General features: G+C 41.1%; 1 protein-coding gene across 1 annotated transcript in view; it reads left to right on the forward strand.

The window, feature by feature from the left end:
* Positions 1-21,803, forward strand: part of fbxl13 (F-box and leucine-rich repeat protein 13) — a 258,479-nt gene that overhangs the window by 13,149 nt on the left and 223,527 nt on the right. Inside the window, exons 5-6 of the mRNA XM_048553829.2 lie at positions 6,591-6,658; positions 19,075-19,229. Coding sequence (XP_048409786.1) covers positions 6,591-6,658; positions 19,075-19,229 — 223 coding nt within the window. The remainder of the gene's footprint in view (positions 1-6,590; positions 6,659-19,074; positions 19,230-21,803) is intronic.

Here is a 21,803-nt window from a genome sequence, read left to right on the forward strand (position 1 = left end):
GGACTTATCTATCTTCACCCTCTGTAAGATTTCTAATACCTCTTCCTTGTGAACCTCAATCCCACCTCGTCTAGTAGCCTGTATCTCAGTATTCTCCTTGACAACATTGTTGTTTTCTAGAGTGAATACTGTTGAAAAATATTCATTTAGTGCTTCCCCTATCTCCTCTGACTCCACACACAACTTTCCACTACTATCCTTGATTGGCCCTAATCTTACTTTCGTCATTCTTTTATTCGTTAAATACCTATAGAAAGCGTTAGGGTTTACCCTGATCCTATCCACCAGAAACTTCTCATGTCTCCTCCTGGCTCTTCTGACCTCTCTCTTTAGGTCTTTCCTGGCTACCTTGTAGCCCTTAAGTGCCCTAACTGAGCCTTCACATCTCATCCTAACATAAGCCTTCTTCTTCCTCTTGACCAGAGATTCCACTTCCTTCGTAAACCACGGCTCCCACGCTCTACAGCTTCCTCCCTGCCTGACAGGTACATACTTAGCTAGGACACACAGGAGCTTTTCCTTGAATAAGCTCCACATTTCTAATGTGCCTATCCCCTGCAGTTTCCTTCCTCATCCTATGCTCCCTAAATCTTGCCTAATCTCATCGTAATTGCCTTTCCCCCAGCTATAACTCTTGACCAGTGTTATACACCTATCCCTTTCCATCACTAAAGTAAACAAGTTTCAAGTAATAGTGAGAATGGTGGAGCATTGACCTTGGTGGGATGCAGGCAAGGGAACAGAGATACAGTAAGTGTGAGATAACAGAGAGAAGCTGGTGGCATTTACACTGACAGAATAGAGAAAGTCATTTACCATGTTTCTACATTGATGTGCATTTCTCCAGACAGCTAAAATTGATTTACCTGGGTGGCACTGTCTGACCAGTATGGCATTGACTGGCGTGATGCTCTCCCCACCGCTAGTCCTGGGGTAACAGGACATCTTGCCTGTGCACTAACCATCCTGCAGGGCCTCCAGGACCCCACCAACAAAGTGGGTATAAAATTTCCCTTGTCTGCCCCTGTCTGAGGCAAATGTCTTGTGCTTTGCAGGGCACTTGGGACTTATGATTCTTGTGGGGGTACACACACAACTTTTGGAAAATGGTGTTGATTCCAGGGATGCTGGGTTATTCTGCTAAATCCCGGCAGTAAATTGTTCTGAGAATAGTGCATGATTAAGGTGGAGCTAGAATTGGGCGACATGGATGGGTAGGTAATTAATGAGGTACATTTGATAAGATTTGACAAGAAAATTTGCTAGATTTCATGACAGAGAACCATCCAAAAGATTTGTATTTGCTGAAAAAATTCAGCTGTTTATATCATTTTTACCTTCTTGGACTGCAAATGCCATCATGTAACTTAAAGTAAAATGTTAGTTTCAAGTGTGTACTATATCTAAGGATGACAGCTTTAGCTATGAGTAATGTGACGCTTATTAAGGGGTAATTGCATTCATCAGGCACTTACACAGAATGGGTTAATGATCTCTGCGATCATAGAACCTTGTATACAAAATGCATGCAATGACCAACTATACAGGATTCAGATACTGCCCATGAGCATTCTTGAACATGTTATTGGTCATTACAAATTTATCATAGTAATCTCTGTGAAGCAAAATAACCGGAGGTGACCTTAAAACTGTCATCTGCAGACTGCACTTCACAAAGACATTCCAAGATCTCATTGGCTTAAAAAGAGCACAAAGCTGATTTCATCTCACATTGAACTGTGGGTCTTTGTGATTACACCCTTATATGCAATATTATTTTTCTTGGATGTTGTGGGAGGGTGGGGCTGGGGGGACCAAGTTTCATTAATCCTATTTACAATCTCCTTTTGTATTTGTAAGGTACATGACTTATGATGTATACATTAGAATCTGGCCCACTATGTCAAAGGTCCATGTATGGGCATTCCTTTGCCCTCCTTGATGAAGTTCTGTATGCTCACTGCTTTGAGGACTACATTCATCAATCATTTGTGTTTGATACAGATGCTGACTACTCATATTCCTAAGGACCGGTTCTGTTTCTCATTTTCCATAATACCATCAGATATGGCAGCAGAAGTAAGCTGTTCATCCCAACAAGTCTGCTTCATCATTCAGTGAGATCATGACTGATTTGATACTCCTGAACTCCACCTGTTTTGTCTTTTTTCCATAAGTCTTAACTTCCCTCCCTGATTAAAAATCTGTCTGACTCAGCATTGAGTACACTTAATGACCATCTGAAAGAAGAAATTTCTCTTCACCTTTGTCTTAAATTGGTAACCCGTTCCTCTGAGATTGTGTCTTCTGATCCTAGACTCTCCCACAGGCGAAACAACCTTTCTACATTGACCATTTTAAGTTCCCTATGTTTCAATTGCTTCAACTACTTCTTCGGAACTCTAGTGAATGCAGGCTCAACCTATCAACTTCACCTTGTAAGACAGTCCCTCCTTACCCAGGATGAAACTAGTGAACCTAATGTGGACTGTCTTAAATGCCAGTGTATCTTTTCTCAAATGAAGGGATCAAAAACTGTTTACAGTGTTCTAGCTGTGGTTTGACTGGTGACTGTTATAATTTTAGCAAGATTTCCCTACTGTTAAATTCCGTTCCATTCAAAATAAAGGCCAGTATTTCCATTTGCCCTCAGTATTACCTATTGAACTTGGATACTTTTTGTAATTTATGCACAATGACTCCCAAATCCCTTTTCTTGTTTCATAGTCTTTTTCCATTTAAACAATATTCAGAACATCTGTTTCTCCTGCCAAAGTGTCTCACCTCACATTTTCCCACAATACATTCCATTTGCCAAGTTTTTTGCCCAGTTACTTAACCTGCCTATATCCCCATGCAGACTATTTGCGTCAATCTCCCATATATTTTCGTCCTCAAACTTGGTTATAATATATTTGCTCATCCGAGTTATTAATATATGTTGTAAATAATTGTAGCCTCAGTACTGATCCCTGTGGCACTCCAGTGATTACAAGTTACCATCCTGCAAGTGTTTCCCTTATCCCAACTCTGTCTTCTATTATAACAAGGTGTAGAGCTGGATGAACACAGCAGGCCAAGCAGCATCAGAAGAGCAGGAAGGCTGACGTTTCGGGCCTAGACTCTTCTTAGGCCCAAAACGTAAGCCTTCCTGTTCCTCTGATGCTGTTCGGCCTGCTGTGTTCATCCAGCTCTATACCGTTTTTTCACAGATTCTCCAGCATCTCCAGTTCCTACTATCTCTGTCTTCTATTAGTTGGCTGATCCTCTATCCATGTTAATGTACTACCTCCAACACCATGAGCTGTTACTTATTAAGTAGCCTAACATGTAGTACTTTGTCAAACTTCTTCTGGTAATCCAAATGCATTATATCCACTGCTTCCCCTTTATATATCCTGTTTGCCACCTTAAAAAATTCAAATCCCAGGATCCTCCTTTCTCACAGAAATAGATCTTTGTTGTGAGCCGAAATGAATATTTTCTTAACGTTTGCCGTTGTTGCTTAACTGTCTGCTGCCAAACAAATTACCCAGTCCACTCCAGCTAGCTCTGTTCTCCTTCCTTTGTTGTTGCCCTTGTTTAAGTTTGGCAGTGTAGTTTCTAACCCAAGTTTTCCCTTTCAAACTGAATGCTAAATTTTATCATGTTATAGTCACTGTTTCTGAGGGGAACTTTTACTCTAAGATAATTTATTAAATCTGTCTCATAGCACATCACTAGATCCAAAGTAGCCTGATCCCTGGTTGGATTCACAGTATATTAAGGAAAAACAGAAAATGCTGGAAAAACTTAGGAGGTTCAGCAGCATCTGTAGACAGAAATGTTAACTGCTTTTCTCTGTACAGATGCTGCCAGACCTGCTGTGTTTCTCTAGCACGCTCTGTTTTTGTTTGGTTTTCTTGCATCCATAGTTCTTTATGTTTATTCTTCATTCTGGGAACTGTCCCAAATTCACCTTATGAATTCTTCTTTGTGGGTGCTTATGCTGATCTGATTTTCTACATGAATGTTAATGTGACCCATGGTTAATGTACTCCCTGTTCTCCACATATGTTAACTGGAACCACGACCAATGCATCCAGCCACAGCAAGGATACTGTAGCCCTGGAGCAACAATGGCACAGAGAAATGGTGGAGGAATACATGCACCAGGAAGCCTAGAACCAGCAACAACTTCCACTAACTGCCAAACAACCTCCATGTGAAGAAGCCGCAGCTAGATACCGTACAAGGATGGGAGACTTCAAGGACTATCTTCTGCAAACATGGGTGACAACTCCATTATGCAAATCCTTGCTGAGGCCAAGTGTAGCGACACTGCTGTCCATTCTTCTACCAGGGCCATCATGGAGCAGATCTCAGCCCTCCTGAAGATGTTTCCAATTCTTGGATTTTTCTGGGGCTGGTCATGCAGTATTATTCAGACAGAGTGTACTGCATAATCCTCGCAGTCTGTTGTGACGATGCTATGGCTTTAAGTGGTGTACTTTGTACTGAGTTTTTATTTATGAAAGAAAGATTGAGTCAGAGGTACAGAGGGGTCTGCTTCAAGCCAATAAAGTAAACAGCTTGTGAGGCCTTGAGTTTTTTTTTGGTAGTTGGAACAATGGAAGCAGCCTGAATAGGTGGTGTCAAGCCCCCACAGAACTAGGATTGTAATTTTCACCTTCAGTGGCTGTTGGGGTTGTGAAAGCTGCTATTTCTCTCTCTGTGTGTTTTCATTGGAACTAAAAGCTTGGGTTCTCTTCCTGCTGCTAGACTTGTATGTGAGACATTCTATTTTACTGACTTTGTCTTTGTGAAGGGTGTGCTTATGGGATGTTACTATACTGGAACGGTTAATGAAAAGTTTATTATTTTGTTAAGTATTGCAGTAGAGTTAAGCCAGTTCTTTTCTTTTCATTTTGTCTGCACTTTAACTGTAGTGTATGAACAAAGTGTGTTTTGCTTCAAGCCTGATAGACTGACCAATTGAATTGGATCCTGGCACTTACCTTTAAAATAAGGAAATTGCTTTAAACGGTCTTGGGGCTTTCTGATGTGTGATTCTCTCACATTGAACAAGTGCGACAATGCTGCAGCTTTCAAGAAGTTATTTTGTCCTGTTTTGTTTGAAGAGCGGTTGTAAGACAAAGGCATCAAGACAGCTACTGAAGACAACTTGAGTAAACAGCTTCTGATGCCTTTGGGGTTATTTTTAAAAGTTGGAACAATGGAAGCAACCTTAGAGTGGCCAGCTCTCTCATTTGTTTTTTACGTTTAGGTTTATGCAAAAACTATTGGTGTCTACAAAGAGTTGGAAGTTTCAGTGAATATCTCTCTCTGAATTTTCTCCGGCTGGACTGGAGAACTGCATATGAGAATTCGTGTCTGAGCGTTCCTTTTTTGGCCAAGGGGTGTGCTTATGGGATGTTACTATATTGGAACAGTTAATTAGTAATAGTTATTGAGTCTCTTGTTCAATTAAGTTCTCCAGTTGAGTTGTTATTCGAAATTCCTTTCTCTTTGATTGTATTTTAACTACAGTGTTTAAGCAAATTGTGTTCTGCTTAATGTCAAATAGTTTGACCAGTCGCATTGCATCAGGAACATACACTTTACATTTGCCTTTAAAATAAGATAAAGTTAAGGTCTAGGCTATGTTCTTAGCATATTTTAAGAGGTCTGGTCTGGTCCATAACACAGGTATTATGGTATGCTGGGAATTATGGAGAGAAGTACTTCTTTAGAAAGGCTTCTAACATGCATTGCACGAAGGACAGATAGCCTGTGGAAATTGACACTTGTTGCTATAGTTACTATGACAGTTGATCAAGTGGGTGATGATGTAAAATAGCAATCCATTTATGAATGTGAGCTTCTATTTCCAATGAATAAGTCATATGTGCTGTCAGAATCGTTTCTCCTTTGTTTCCTTCCCACTATATGCACTATGAAGACTATTTGTGGGTGGCAATGATTAACCTAGGGCACAGTTAGGCTGTGAATATGGTAGTGATGGTGGAAATATTGGAATGTCTCAGAATTGGCAAATGCGTCTACCGTTGGTGAATGCCCTATTGATGTGGTGCGTACATAATAATGTGAACAGCGGAGAGTAGCGTGACATAACACAATGGAGCCTACAGAGAGAAACCCTTCAGGGGTTCTGAAATTGACACATCCATTCTTTTTGTCAAATGTCAGCCCTTTGTCCGTTTTGAGGTTTCCATGTGGGCAAGGAGAAGCAGGAGTCCAAAAGGAATTCTTGCACCTCCTCTATTCTGGGTTTCCCCAGTAGTTCCTTTTTTTTGGACTAGATTTCTGATTTAATGTTTTTAAAATCCAATCACTATGGGTAATTGGACCAATTCCTCATTTGGTGTCTGAGACTCCTCCCGCTTCAATCCACTCAGCAGGTGATGCTTTAATGTAATAATGTGTAAGTATAAAAATGACTCAAGCTTTAAGCAGGTAATTCAGGTAAGCCTGCCACTAAACCTGTAAGCTTCACACTTGCCTCTAATCCTAGGTTAAAGTCATAGTTGTAGTCTGTAATGTACAAAAAATCAGTCTTAATTGTTTATCCTTAAAATGTATTTTTGCAGCTTGCTCCACAATTGTATGAGAAAGCATATTTCTTCCATTCAAATGTTTTATTGAGGAGGTGCTTTTGGTGAGTATGTTTATAGAAGCTGTTTGATGAAAATGAATAAAATTCATCAGGCTTGATTTCTAGCTTGTACACTTGTAAACAAAATTGTTACGATTAATGAAGAGACTGTCAAATTTATCTTACCATCTAGCTATGGACCAGTAACATAATGTTTAAAATAGACAAAGTTTGAAATCCGAGTGTGCTTACTGAGAAAATTAAACCACAAGATTCCACAATTTTGAACAAAATTAGCTTTACTACACAAAGTTACAACAGTACAACAATTTTCCAAGTATCTAATATCCAGGATCAACATGATGCAAGTATGAATTAATATTTAAACTGCGTGCAAATACTCCACTCGTGACATCAAGTAGCAAATGTAGCCAAGGCAGGCCCTGCAGTTTTCTCAGCAACAAATCTTAGTGAAACTTTGTCTCCTTTTAGAAAGAATTTTAATTTTTCAACTCAAAGATCTAACTAACTTCGGGACTCCCTCATCAGCTGATCCTTTATGGACTGCCTTAACAATTGTTCTTGTCCAGGTGGTTCACTCTCTTTCTTTGATAATGTGTCTCACTGGATTCCTGATTGACTCCAGTATCTACTTAGGGGCACTTACCTCAGCTGTTTGCAGACAACTAGCTTTATTATTTGACACTGTCCCAGTTGTTTCTCCAAGCTCTAATATTTTTCAGCTGCTCTGAGCAAAGACTGCTTGTGGGCTTCCTTTGTCCCGTTCCTAGATGCATTCAACCACCAATGGCTTCCAGGGACTTCTAACATTAGAGTCTGCTAGCAGCAACACTCATGCTGCCTGAAACCACTACTTTGTTTCAGTACTCTCCCATCTTCTATTCTCTCACTATCTGTAGCTCCCCTAACTTTTGTGTCATCCTCAAAATTACTGGTCAGACAACCTTCATTCACTTCCAAATCATTTGTATATATTACAAACAGGGTTCCCAGAATGATCCCCATGGAACACCACTGGACACAGATCTTTAGTCAGAAAAACATCCTTCCACTGCTGTTCGCTGTCTTCTATGACCAAACTAGTTCCATTTTAATCTGATCAGCTCACCACGCGTCCTATGTGACTTAACTTTCTGTATCAGCCTGCCATGACGGATCTTGTTAAAAGACTTATTAAAGTCCATGTTGGCAACATTCACTCTATATGCCCTCAATCATCATTTACAGTTCCTTAAAAACTCCATCAAGTTTGTGAGACATGACCTCCCCCTCACAATAGGAGCCATGCTCCTGTTGCTAATAAGTTCATATTTTTCAAAATGTGAATAAATCTTGGACCTAAGAATCTTCTCCAACAATTTCCCTACCACACACATAGGCTCACCGGGCAGTAATTTCCCAGATTATCCCTGTTGCCCCTCTTAAATAAAACAATATTGTCTATTCTCGAGATAACAGTGTGGAGTTGGAGGAACACAACAGGCCAGGCAGCATTAGAGGAACAGGAAAGTTGATGTTTCGGGTTGGGACCCGTCTGCAGAAATGGGGAGGGGGAAGAGAGCTCAGAAATAAATAGAGACAAGAGAGGTGGGGCTAGGAAAGGTAGGTGGGATGATGATAGGTGAGTGCTGGTAGGGAGTGGTGGGAATTGGTCAGTGAGGTGGGAGGGGCGGACAGGTGGGAGAGAAGATGGACAGGTTGTGTCAGGTCAAGGAGGTGGGGATGAGACGGAGGGTTGAGGAGATTTTAAAGCTGGTGAAATCTATGTTTTGGCCATTGGGCTGTAGGCTCTCAAGGTAGAATATGAGGTGTTGCTCCTCCAGTTTGTGGGTGGAGTCATTGTGACACAGGAGGAGGCCCACAATGGACATGTCACCCTGGGCGTGGGAGGGAGAGTTAAAATGGTTTGCGACTGGATGGTGTTGTCGTTTGTCATGAACAAAGTGCAGATACTCTCTGAAATGGTCTCCAAGTCTCAGCTTGGTCTCACCAATGTGGAAGAGACCACATTGGCAGCAATGGATACAGTAGACCAAGTTGAAGTATGCACAGGTGAACCCTTTTTCCTGTGGAAGGTTTTTTTTGTGCCTTGAATGGAGGTGAGTGTGGAGGTGTAGGACTTCCCAGGGTTTCAGGGAAAGATGCCAGGGGTGGTTGGGTTAGTGGGGAGTGTGGAGCAGATGAGGAACTCATGGAGAGAGCCATCACGACAGAAGGCACATAGGTGTGGGGAGGGAAATATCTGTTTGGCTGTGGGGTGGTGGACAATGATACGTCAGGTGCGGAGGTGGTGGTTGTATGTGAGGAAAAGGGGGATTCTGTCTTTATTTTTGTTGGTGGGAGGGGATGTTAGGGCAGAGGTGTGGGAAATGCAAGAGATCCTACGTCTGTAGGAAGTGGGAGGAGTTAAAGGAGAAAACAGAGTCAAGGTAAGCGGAGATAAGTTCTGTGGGGGCCGGAGCAAGCAGAGACAATGGGTCGGTAGGGTCAGTCGGGTTTGTGGATTTTGGGAAGGAGATAGAAGCGGGCAGTGCACAGGTGAGGAATGATGAGGTTGGAGACTGTGGGTGGGAGGTCACCTGAGGTGATGAGCATGTGAATGGTTTGAGAGATGATGTTTTGGTGGTCAGGGGTGGGGTCATGATCAACAGGGCATTAGGAGAAAGTGTCAGAGATTTAGCGCCTGGCCTTGGCTGTGAAAAGGTCAGTGTGCCATACCACTACTGCACCTCCCTTATCTGTGGGTTTGATGGTGAGGTTAGGGTTGAAGTGGATGGAGCAGAAGGCTGTGTGTTCTGAGGGGGAGAGGCAGAGTGAGTAACGGGGTGGAGAAGGTGAGGTGATCGATGTTGTGATGGCAGTTGGAAATGAAGAGGTCAAGCAAGGGTAGGAGGCCATGGGGTGGTGTCCAAGAGGATGAGGTGTGTTGGAGGCAGGAGAAGGGGTTTGTAGAGGGTGAGTTAGACTTGCAGTTAAAGAAATAGGTGCGGAGGGGGAGGCAGTGAATAGTGTGTTTGACATCCAAACATGAGTGGAATACATTGATGCGTGGGCGCATGGGAATGAAGGTGAGTCCTTTGCTGAGGACAGACTGTTCGTCTTCAGTGAGGTGGTGTTTTGAGAGGTTGGTGAATACTGGCAGGGGTTAAGGCTGGGACTTAGCGGGGAAGAGCTGGTAACTGGGTTGGAGCAGGGTGTGGGGGTGGAGTTAGTGACATCATCAGCATCAGCAATGTCAGCATCAGTGGTGTTGCTGTCAGCGGAAGTGACGCTGGCAGTGGGTGGAATGATGTCGATGTCGGTGATGTCGGCGGCGTGAGTGGTGACATCAGCATCAGTGGTGTTGCTGTCAGTGGAAGTGACGTTGGCGATGTAGGTGGCATGGTTGGGGTCAGTGTCGTTGGCAGAAGTGTCGTCGTTGTCCTTGATGTTGATGGTGGGGGCAGCGTCCTCGGCGGTGACCTTGATGTGGGTAGTGGGGGTGGCATTGGCAGCACTCTCAGTGTTAGCGACAGAAGTGGCGGCATCCACAGTATGAATGGCAGCAATGGCAGCAGCAGTGGCATGGTTCGTAGCAGTGGAAGTGATGTGAACAGTTTCAGCTAAAGTGATAAGGTCAGTGGCGTCAGTGGAAGAGATGGTGTTGATCACATGGCTGATGGCAGTAGACACTTTGAGGGGGAGCTCCTGGGTAGGGTTGAGGACTTGGGGGATGGAAGAGGCCTGTGTTTGGTGGTAAGCAGAGGTACGTTTAGTGCGCTTTCTGTTTTTAATGTCAGATAGGGTGGAGAAAAAGTGGTGGTTGAGGTTGTGGATCCTGCGCAGAACGAAAAACTGAAGGGGTCTTTTGCAGGTCAGGGTCAGGGAGTCTGTGAGCTGGGGTAGGGTTAATTGTAGTGCCAGAAGATGCCAGAGCATTGCTGAGAGTGTGTACTTGAGGATCGATAGAGAAAACTGTTTTTTGGAGTCTCTGGATGTTTTGTATGTAGAGGTTGTTGCAGTCAGGGCCAAATTGGGATGGCCTGAATGTAGATTAGAGTCCATTGGGGATGATCCAGTTCTGTAAGCAGGTACTGAGAAAGGAGATGTGACTGTAGTACCTGGTTTGCTTGAGTATGTGGTCGAAGATTTCTCTTCTCTACTCCTCTGGGACTGACCTCTCTCTGTAAATAGGACACAGAGGTTTTATGCAAGGTTCCAGCAATTTTCTCCCTTGGCACCCCCAGTATTTTGGGATAAATCTCATTAATTCCTAAGGACTTGTCTATGTTAATGCCTTTTAAATCACCCGACATCTCCTTTTCTATTTTGACATGTCCTAGAATGTCAATGTGCCCCTCTCTTGACTTTGCCATCCACCATGTTCTTCTCCTTTGTGAATGCTAATGCAAAGTATTCATTAAGGACTCAGCCACATCCTCTGGCCCTAAACTAAAATTTACTACCCTTTCCCAAGCTACCCTCTTGCCCTTTATATATGTATAAAAAGCCTAGGGATGTTACTTAATATTGTTTGTCACGGCCATTTTATGGCCCTTTTTAGCCTTCCTAACACCTTGTTTAAGTTATTTCCTGCTTTCTTTATATTCCTTGAGGTAACTGTCTGTCATCAGTTTCTTACATATGCTTCCTTTCTCTTTCTGACCAAGCTCACAATTTCTCTTGTCATCCAAGTTTCCCAAATTTTTTTATTCTTATCTTTCATTTTCACCGGAACACGCAGGTCTTGAATTCTAATCAACCAGCTTTTAAAAGATTCCCACATAGCAGATGTGGATTTGCACGTAGATGGCCATCCCAATCTATATTTCTTAGTTCCTGCTTAATATTATCATTGGTGGCCTTCTTCCAATTTAGTAATTTCACCTGAGGACTACTCTTATTTTCATCTATAAGTAATTTAAAATTTACAGAATTGTGGTCACTGTTCTTGAAATGTGTCCGTCGTGAAACTTCAGCTGGCTGGCTTCATTCCATAATACCTAACATCGAACATGGCCTCTTCCTTAGTTGGACTACTTACATATTGCTTCTAGAAACATTCGTGGACATGCCTAACAAATTCCTGTCCATCCAAGCCCCTGGCACTAAGGGAGTCCCAGTCAATATGTAGGAAGTTAAAATCAACCACCACAACAATTTTCACATTTTTCAAAAGTCTGTCCATATATCTGTTCTTCCATCTCCTGTTGGCTGTTGGGAGGGCTGCAGAACAACCCAAAGTGATTACACCCTTACAATTCCTGAATGGTTCCCATGTTTCCTCACTGGATGAGCCCTCCAAGGTTGCCCTCCCTCAGTACAGCTGTGATATTCTCCTTAATCAGTAATGCAACTCCCCTACCCTTTTACATCCCTCTATATCTCACCTGAAACATCTAAACCCTGGAACTTTTTCCTGCTAGAGATAACAGTGTGGAGCTGGAGGAGCACAGCAGGCCAGGCAGCATCAGAGGAACAGGAAAGTTGATATTTCTGGTCTGGACCCTTCTTCAGAAAAGGGTGAGGGGCAAGGGAGCTCCGAAATAAATAGAGAGAGGAGGGGTGGGGCTGGAGGAGGTAGGTGGGATGGTGATAGGTGAGTGCAGTTAGGCAGTGGTGGTGATTGGTCAGTGAGGTGGGTGAAGCAGATAGGTGGGAGACAAGATGGACAGGTTGTGTCAGGTCAAGGAGGCAGGGATGAGAGGGAGGGTCTGTCATGCGATAAGGCCAGGGGTGGGGAGATTTTGAAACTGACTAAAGTCCACATTGAGACCATTGGGTTGTCAGCTCCAAGACGGAATATGAGGTGCTGCTCCTCCAGTTTCCTGCCAGCCTTGTTCCTCTCATGACCAAGTCTGTGTAATTGCTACAACATCATAGGTAAATGCGCTAATCCAAGCTCTTAAGTTCATCTGCGTTACCTGCCGTTTGCCTTGTGGTAAAACAAATACACTACAGACTACCAGTCCCGCTGTGTTCCTTTCCCTTTATGTTCTTCCTTTTAGCCCTACTGGCTTCAATCTCCAATTGGTAAATTTTAATTCCTAAAACTAAAAAAATTATCAAAACACATGAACTATAAACTAGATATTTAAAACAAAATCGCTGGACAAAATAAAGCCCTTCCTTAGTCAGCATCATCTGTCAGGAATGTTTCTAGTTTCCCAACATTGAGAATTATGATGATATTTCTTGCTTAATTGTATTTTGATCTTGATAGTGTTGATATGATCTTCCCTAATCATAAAGACTTGTTTGTTTGTTTGTATGGCATATCTTTATTGAATTTTAACATATCAGTTTTGTTTATGGGTACAATGAGACAAATCAAATATTTGTTATTTTAAAATTTAATTAATTTAACCCACCTATGATTAAAAGTGTAATGGCATTCTATTGAATATTCCGAGAAATGGCAACAGCAAGTACTAACAAGATATTCATCATTATTCCAACTTTAAGGGCATTTAAATAGGTAATTGGATAAAGGTATGGATGATAATGGGATAGTGTAGGTTAGATGGGCTTCAGATTGGTTTCACAGGTCGGCATAACATCGAGGGCCGAAGGACCTGTACTGTGCCTTAATGTTCTATGTTCTATTTTCAGATGTTTAGGAGAAGAACTTGCATTTTATTGTGCTGAGAATTTGTTGAAGCAACACAGAGACATGAGGAGAAACAGAAACTAAAACAAAGAATGAAAGATTAGGAGAAGTGTCCAAAATCAAGATATAATGGAGGGACTGTAGACCTTTAGGGATAGAATTCCAGAGAATAGAACCTAAGCAATTGAAGAAATGAACACTCATAGTGAAGAGAAGGGGGACGGTAAAGAATTCCAGAAGAAGGATTTATTACTTGGAGAAAGTTATGTAGATAGGAAAGGTTGAGACAATAGTGAAATTTAAATATTGGGATGAACATGTTAAATTTTAGCTGTCACTCTTGATTCAGTAATAGCATTCTGTTCTCTAAATCAGAAGGCTGTGAAATCAAGTCCCACTGTGGAGCAGTAGAGTGAAATACAGAGGGAGAGCTTCACTTATATGATGTCCTGGCATTGAATGAGACATTAAACTCAGGTCTATTCATCTTTCACAACTGGACATGAAGGATTATGGCATTACTTAAAGAGAACAAATGAATTATTCTGGTGTCCTGGCCAATATTTATCCCTGAACTGCACCACCAAAAGATATTGAGTAAGAAATTGGACTCTTAGTTCCCTTTATTGAGTGTTTTAAGTGACATTATATATCCCAATTCGTATCTGCAGCATGCATATGTACTTGTGAATTGTGCCAGCCACAACATTGGTCATTGCATTAGACCACAAGGTAAATGCCTTCTGGTAGAATGCAGAACAAGAAGATCACAAAATCAATCAGCGTGCAAATTTTATTGAATACTGGCCATGCCATTTTGGAGTTGGAAACTTCAGCTAGTACCAGCTTCTTAACCTCACAAATGAGCATGTATTCACTAGTGGGAAGTATCACCCCACCCCATATTACCACTATTAAAAGGAATAATCAACTACTTACAAAATTAGGTACTTATTCATCATTTTGGATGTTGCTATAGTTCTATAAGTGTTTATCGGTATTGATGATGTGGCACTGGACATGGCAGATAAATTCAGATATCTTGGCTCTACAGTCATTAGAAATATTAGTCACTTGATACTGAAATGAACACACATTGCAAAAGCTGTAGCTATATGTTCAAGCTTACAACAAGAGTGCGAAATAACGGTAACCTGACTGAGAACTCTAAACTGCAAACCTGTCAAACCTGCATCCTCAGCACATTCCTCTACAATTGTGACACTTGGAGATCATGCGGTAGGTAGGAGAAGAGGCTGAACAGTTTCCAACTTTATTGACTGAGACTTATTCTTATCAACTGGTCCCAGTTACTGATGGCTTTGAACTCTTGAGGATGACTATAAGGGAAAGCAAAAATTAAAGCAAAAATGAAAAGCTCAGCTGGGCGGGAAGAATGCCCAAAGAAAACAGAAACTAGTGAATTATGCACCCTCTCAACACAATGCCTTCCTTTGTAGCAAATCTGGCAGAGACTTCCATGCAAAAATGCTGTTAAGCCAAAATAGATGATGCTTAACACACAATTGAGCATAATTGAGAAAGCTGCCACATTTCTGCAATTGCTCAGTATTTCCAGTTGTTAATTTTTACAGGGAGTTGTGTTGAATTGTTTACTGATTTCATGCTTTCTCCAAAAACTAGTTATTCCCTCATATTGGTGTGATACTAAGCATGCTTATGGTGCAGTGGTACTGTCCCAATCTCTGAGCCCAGAGGCCTGGGTTCAAGTCGCACTTGTACCAGAGATGAGTGATATTATCATTGAACAGGTTGATTAGAAAATACCTAAATATTCTTCTTGGGATATGTCACAACATTAGACAGGACAAGCTGAAAGAAGGTGGAGAGGGAGAAGGACTTTCAATAAGAGGCCATACCCACTTAAGACATTCAGGCAACATTTCTGATACCTGAACCTTGGAACAACGTGTGACATGTGTGTACTTTATTAGGTCACCTTCACTGAAAAATGCTATCCATCACAGGCCTACAACCTCGGAGCAAGATACAGACTACAGTGGCAGTGGATTTGAATATAACCAGAGCCATAATCTTTTATGCATCCAGCTTCTTGCAGTATTTAACAATTTTACATTGACTGTTGTATAAGGAGATCATCTAAGTGCTTATTCTTCATTCTGTCTTGCTAGGGAGAAGCACGTGGAATGAGAATGAAGGTTCTCTTGTCATGCCCTGCTCAGATCCTGGATCCCCTTGCTATAGTGTCTCAATGTTAGAAAGATCAAAAAATACTGCTTCTCACATCCGTGGCCATTTCCTTGGTTGAAGAAAGTACCTTCTATGTAGCAAGACAGCTTTCCCGTTTCAGGAAAGCTCTCCGTACTGCAGCTTCTCAGTTCCCTCAAGTGCAAATTCAGATAAGAACCATCTCATACCTTCACACCATTCCTGAGAGTGCTACAGCCCAAAACGATCCAAGTCCTGCTAGATAAGTTCCAAGAGGTTGAAGTGTTAAACAGCAGGAGCTTTACTATGGAGATGTTTACTCTACAGCCAGCCAGCTCAGAGTCAGTCCTCTGAACTGAGGAAGTTCTAAATCTCCTGGTTATTATTTTTTTTCCTCACTAGTAGGAAAAATACTCGTAGAACATAGAACATAGAACAATACAGCACAGAACAGGCCCTTCAGCCCTCTCATGTGACAAAAGAACCAGTAGCAAGCAGGGCCCTCGATGCCAATGAATCAAAAGGTGAAGGGGAGAGTAGGGATCAAATCAAAATGGAATTGGCGGGGGAAATAAAGCACTCCACAAACTTCAATGCTTGCCTCTCCTGAAAGACAGCAAGAGCATTGGTTGAAATCTCCTGGTTATATTTTCTGGCTGTGGCTAACCAGTTCAGAGTCAGTCAGCTGAACTGAGGAGATTCTAAATCTCCTGTTTATATATATTTTTTCTTTTCTTTTTCTTTTTAGCAGCATTACTTATTTTCCCAGTACTCTTGTTGTGCACATGCAGATGTGAGACACAGTTAAAATATCAGGTGTGCAAATAACTTTGTTAATCACCAGGAAAGGCATCCACATGACTAAAGAACCAGTAGCAAGCAAAGTCTCTGGGGCCAATACCCAATCTTGTGGTTATATTGGTCAGCTAGGGCTTTCCTGATTGGCCTAGATCAACAACCCCAATCAAGGATCTTGTAGTCAACAAGATCCTGCTGGTTCCAAACACTACACTGAGCTACTGAAAATATCTTTCAATTTAATAATTTATAAGCTTGGATGCATCCTCTCTTTCCTTCTTTTCTGAACTGCAAACTACTGTTCCTTGAGTCCTGGTTCCCTTGGATGATTATGACAGTGCTGCAGAAGTAATTTTTTCTTCCAAATTTCAAAGAGGTTGAAGACAGTTCCTTTTTGAAATGCACTGTCCCTTAATGGACATCATGAGCTCTGCTCCTTTCATGTTTCTAATCACCCTCCAGGTTTGAGGCCCGTCACCATGTTATATTTCTGACTGTACATTGGCAAAGGAAATTAGCACATCCAGTCTTTACTTAGAATAAATTTATTCACTGAGTATTTATCTATTGACTCCACTCTGCTCGTGTGTTAGTGTCTCTTGTTATGTATGCACGGTATAACAGTCTGAAACAGTGAATGCAACAACTCTTTTGGAACCACATTAACCGACCCTGATTAACTAATAAACTGACCTTTAAATGGTACTATAATGAAAAAAATTTAGTCGAAGTTCTATTTTGGGGTTGGATAATGCATTCTAGGTCCTGCAAAGTCCAACGGTTGTGGAACACATCAAGCATACTTGTGGGCATGTGTGCTGTCTCTTCAGAGATACCCTAGGATCAAAGGTAGAGGGCCTGGCCCAAGAGCTGACCCACAAGCAGCTCCTCTGATTTGCTCACCGCTCTCCACACTGGATGGCTAAACATTAGGAAGCGTGATGGTGATGTGCAGCCAAACATTAAGAGGGACTCCCCTTGACTCATTAAAAAATGGGCTGTAGCATAGTGCAAGCAGTGTGCTAGTACACATGGACTCAACAAGGCCACAAAAAAAAGTAGAGATAGCCTATTGGAGTCAATGAACTGTCTTAAATATTTATTGCACAAGCATGATGCATGGAAAACTCTCCATGCCAAATCCTGATGTTAATGGAGAGGACTCCTGTATATGGAGCCTGCCAATGGAAACCCCACCATCTCTGAATTGTAGCACGTAATACCATGGTACAATGTATCTTTTTAGATTCCTTTCATGACTGATCAAAACAAGTTAACAAAGAGATTACAATTAACTAGTAACAGCCCCTTAAATTGGAACACTGTAACAAAGCTAAAATAGTCAAAGAAAGCTAAAGTTTAAATTCAATTTTGGTTGGGGGTGGGGGGAGGGAAGGTAGTACACTGAGAGAGACTCCTCAAGACAGCAGAGAACATACAGGTGACTCGGAATTCCATGACCTATCTTAAATGTTGTTTGTATGGGATGGTACATGCAATATCCTCCAATGCCAAATCTCAGTTAATAAAGGGGCTAGTCTCCCCAGCATTCTGGACAGCAGGATCAAATGCCACAAGTGTACATTCTCTTGTGCACAATTTAAATGAAATTAAAGAGTAATAATCCATTGGGGAGGTACTGTATCAAACATAAAATACTCAAAGGGAACAAAAAAATTAAGTTAAGATTTGATTTTGGCAGAGAAAATGCACCTCAGCCCCTGCAGTACCTATTTGTTATGTTACACCAAATCCCCAAAAATAAAGTACAGGACTCCCAACGCTTCCAGATTGTAGGTCAGAATGGGGTGTTGTTTCTTTTTACAGTCTTGTGCAAATCAAATAAACTAATTAACTAGGTTACTAAGGAACCACCTCTTGAAGGGAAGTATCTCTTTTTGATCCTTTGAGCAACTGCATCAAATCAACTAATTGATATTTAACAACCTTATGGGCATTACAACAAAACAACCTTTTTAGAAGCAACCTAAATCCACATTAATAAAATATTTTGGGGAGATGATAGCTGCAACTCCTGCTGCGCCCACTGGTTACACCTGACCTCAAGTGCGCCAGTGGATGACACATGTAACACATGTTTCCTTCCAAGGATACCCAGGCTTAGAAATAATCACAGAAAAGAAATAGGCAATGGAGTCTAACAACCCCATCCACAACCTACTACCTGGATCTATTGATGACAAAAAAAAAGCAAAAGTGGCTGTAATCTAACATACCAAACGTATATGTGCAACATGGATTCCTCGAGGCTGCAGAAACTGCAGGCAGCCTGGAAGAGTATTTTTAATATCTAGAGCCACTCATCAGTAGCCTTGCTACGCCCAGGTGGCAACATAGAGCGCCACAGTGTGACATTGCTACTCCTGTCATGATGCAATTTAAATATTGTGCAGTCTTCTGATATCTGTTCAGGCTGATAATTGAATCTGAAGAAAATTGAAACCCTTGGGAAAATCCAGTTGTTATCCATAAAATTGAAGAGCCTATGAGAAAGCATTGACATTTTCACTCAAGGGTACTTCTGATTTGAAGATATGCTGAAACCATGTTAAGCTTCTGTAAACCAGAGGAAGAGAGGCAATACTTTTATGTTATATTCTTTTTGATTCCTCTTTGCATTCTGGTCATGACCTCTGCAGTGTACGCCATTGTTCTTTAATTGACATTTTCAGTGTCCACAGCTTAAAGGGATTAATGGGAATTTTTAATAGGTTTTGGCTGAAAATAGATAAATAACCTTTAAAGTTAAGTAACAGAGGCCGTACTGTGCTGAATTTAGTGTTATTGTATTATGTACTACCTGTTCACTTTTATTTATTGTCCTTTGAGAGTAAACATTTTTAATTTCTTTTTACTTCAGTGGATGGAAATTGTATATCGAAAAATTAAGAAAATATCAGATGAAAATGTTAGAATATCTCTCAAAAGCTGACCATTTTTATACAAAGAAAAAATTAAAAGTGGCGTTTAACACATGGATGAAATGGGTGCAGTTCCAAAAGATGCAACAAAGCTGTGAGTTGAAATCCATTTTTTATGTTAAAGAACTGGAATTAATACTTCTGAATGCATGTGTGCTATATGCTGTTTTAAAGACTAGTTTTTGTGTTCAGTTATATTTACTAAAGTATGTCCTTGCTTGAAAAGAATGATTGGAAAATATTTTTGTTGGAAGTAAGGTTTTGATTCCCAGGAGTGGCATTTTGTGGTTAAGAAAGAGCTAAAGATTTTATTTCTCCTAGAATTTTACCCTTTCCTTTCTTCTCAGAGAGTTTTGACTTACCTGTTAAATGGGTGCAGTTCTTTTCCTGTAAAATATCGTTTATTCATAAAATTTGTAAAGATACATTATGAAGTATTTTGATCTTAGAATGACGGATGATTCAATAAAATTTGACTGCTCTTCATACATTATGTTTTACTCCCAGGTGTCTATTCAGTCATAATATCCTTAACACTTCAGTGTAAATTCTGAAAGACAGTCAGTGCAGACTTGATAGGTCAATGGACCTCTTCTGTACTGTTTGACTCTATAATTACATGTCAAGCATACAACCTGAAGACAAAACATTTTAATTTGAAAATTATATGTTTAATAGGAATAAAACTTTCCACCGAGGTGTTTCAATACAATTTAAATAATTTTGATGTTAATTCTGTATGTCCTTGTCAGGCATTTAACACAAGGGGTTCTACAGTTTCTAGTATCTTAGTTTATTGTACCTGATAAGTCTTATGAAATTTTGGAATTTGAATTTTAACAGAAGAAAAGGGAAAAGCATATTATCTAAATAATGAAAGATTTCCAAGCGTAGTTGCAGAGGGATCTGGATGTTCTGATGCATGAACCATAAAATAGCATTACAGCAACTAATTAAGGAAGGTATATCAAGTGATTAGAAAAGCTAGTAAAATGTTATTTATTGTGAGGGGAATTGAATACAAGTAGTCCCTGATTTGTGGGTGTCTGACTTATGAATGCTTGTATTTCTGAGCATGATCCCATATAGGGGTGTCATTTTAAAAATCTGACATATGTATGTTTTCTCATGCTTATAGGCAGCTGTTTTATATTGTCCTGCATTATGTTCTGACTTGCGTAGCATTTGACTTGTGAATGGACTCAAGAATGGAACCCGCTTGCAGCCCAGAGACTTCTCGTACTAAAGTAGTGAGGCTGTGCTTCAGTTATACAGGGCACCAATGATGTCAAATCTGGAGTATTGATCAGGGAGAGTCTAGAATTAGGAGTCACTGTTTAAAAATAAGAGGTTGCCCATTTAAAATAAAGATGAGGCAACAAGTTTTCCCTCAGTCTTTGGAACTCTTCTTTAAGAAGTGTGGGAAATGGAAGCTGTAGATATTTAAAATGCAGAAATGGGGAAGCAAGAGAATGAAACATTACCAGGGTAGCCAGGACTGTGGATTTGAGTTTAAAATCACATTCTATCATTATCTTATTGAATGGGTGTGCAGGCTCAAGGGACCAAATGGCATACACTTGCTCTGGGTTCATATGTGCATTTGTATACAGTGACCATTCCCAATTATGCCTCTGTAGCAACTGTACAAGCCTTAGTGCATCTCTTAATATGCAGTCCTGGATTTTGGAATTCAACTGTCTGCAATACTTTGCACTGGAAGACTGGCAAGCTTTATGCAGACTACAGAGTGCCTTTCTCTTAACTGATGGTTTTCCAGGTGGATTGAAGCTTGCCTTGGCTGCTGGAACAACCTTTAGAGCTCATACCCTCGTCATGGAGGTATTCAGGAAGTACCTTAACAAAAATCATACATTTCTCTCCAGACTTTCATTGCAAAACCACATCTCGCAAGACAGGTATGCTTCATGGCCAACTCTCCAACCGCCACCACACTTAGTTTTGTACATCATGCTTTTGCAAACACAGTTCACTTTTGATCTCCAGAGCTGAACATGGCACAGGAGTGAGAAATTGTCCAGGCTTGCACTGCTTCCAGCAACATTAAGAATGCCTCTCATCTATGACTAGGTTCTTACCTGCAGTGGAGAGAGTAATTCTTAAATGCCCGGGTTTTGTTTTACCGTACCTGCTCACTCCTTACAGTTTTTAGCAGACACGCCAGCCCCTCCAAACCATATCTCTAGATTTTTCATGTAGTCAGTCTGACAGCGAAGAGGACAAAGGATTAGTCACATAGTTCTGAAGCCCATTGCTGTAATTTGAGGCCAGTTTAATCAAATCAGAGTTGTTCATTAGGCTGCGCACCAACAGTGGATCCTATGAGAAGATAGTCTGAAGGACTGGGCACCTGGTTCTGTGCAAAATATGAACAAAAGAGGGGAGCGAAACCTGCCATGCCAATTTCAGATTTGATTGAAACTTTTCCAATTCCTCCCCATCGATTGAAATTACACTATTCATTTTTCCATGGAACAGTTGTATGCAGCTTCAGATTCCCTCCCAAACATCGTGTAGGTGTGCAATATTCTGTCAAAGACTTTCTACCGGCCCTGAAGTAGGTGTCCACTCCTCTGTCCGATACATTGGCAATTGTTTTGTTACGTAGTGTAATATTCTCAGAGATCTTTCTGACAGATACAATGCA

Source organism: Stegostoma tigrinum, chromosome 25, assembly GCF_030684315.1.
Source record: "Stegostoma tigrinum isolate sSteTig4 chromosome 25, sSteTig4.hap1, whole genome shotgun sequence".
NCBI lineage: Eukaryota > Metazoa > Chordata > Chondrichthyes > Orectolobiformes > Stegostomatidae > Stegostoma > Stegostoma tigrinum.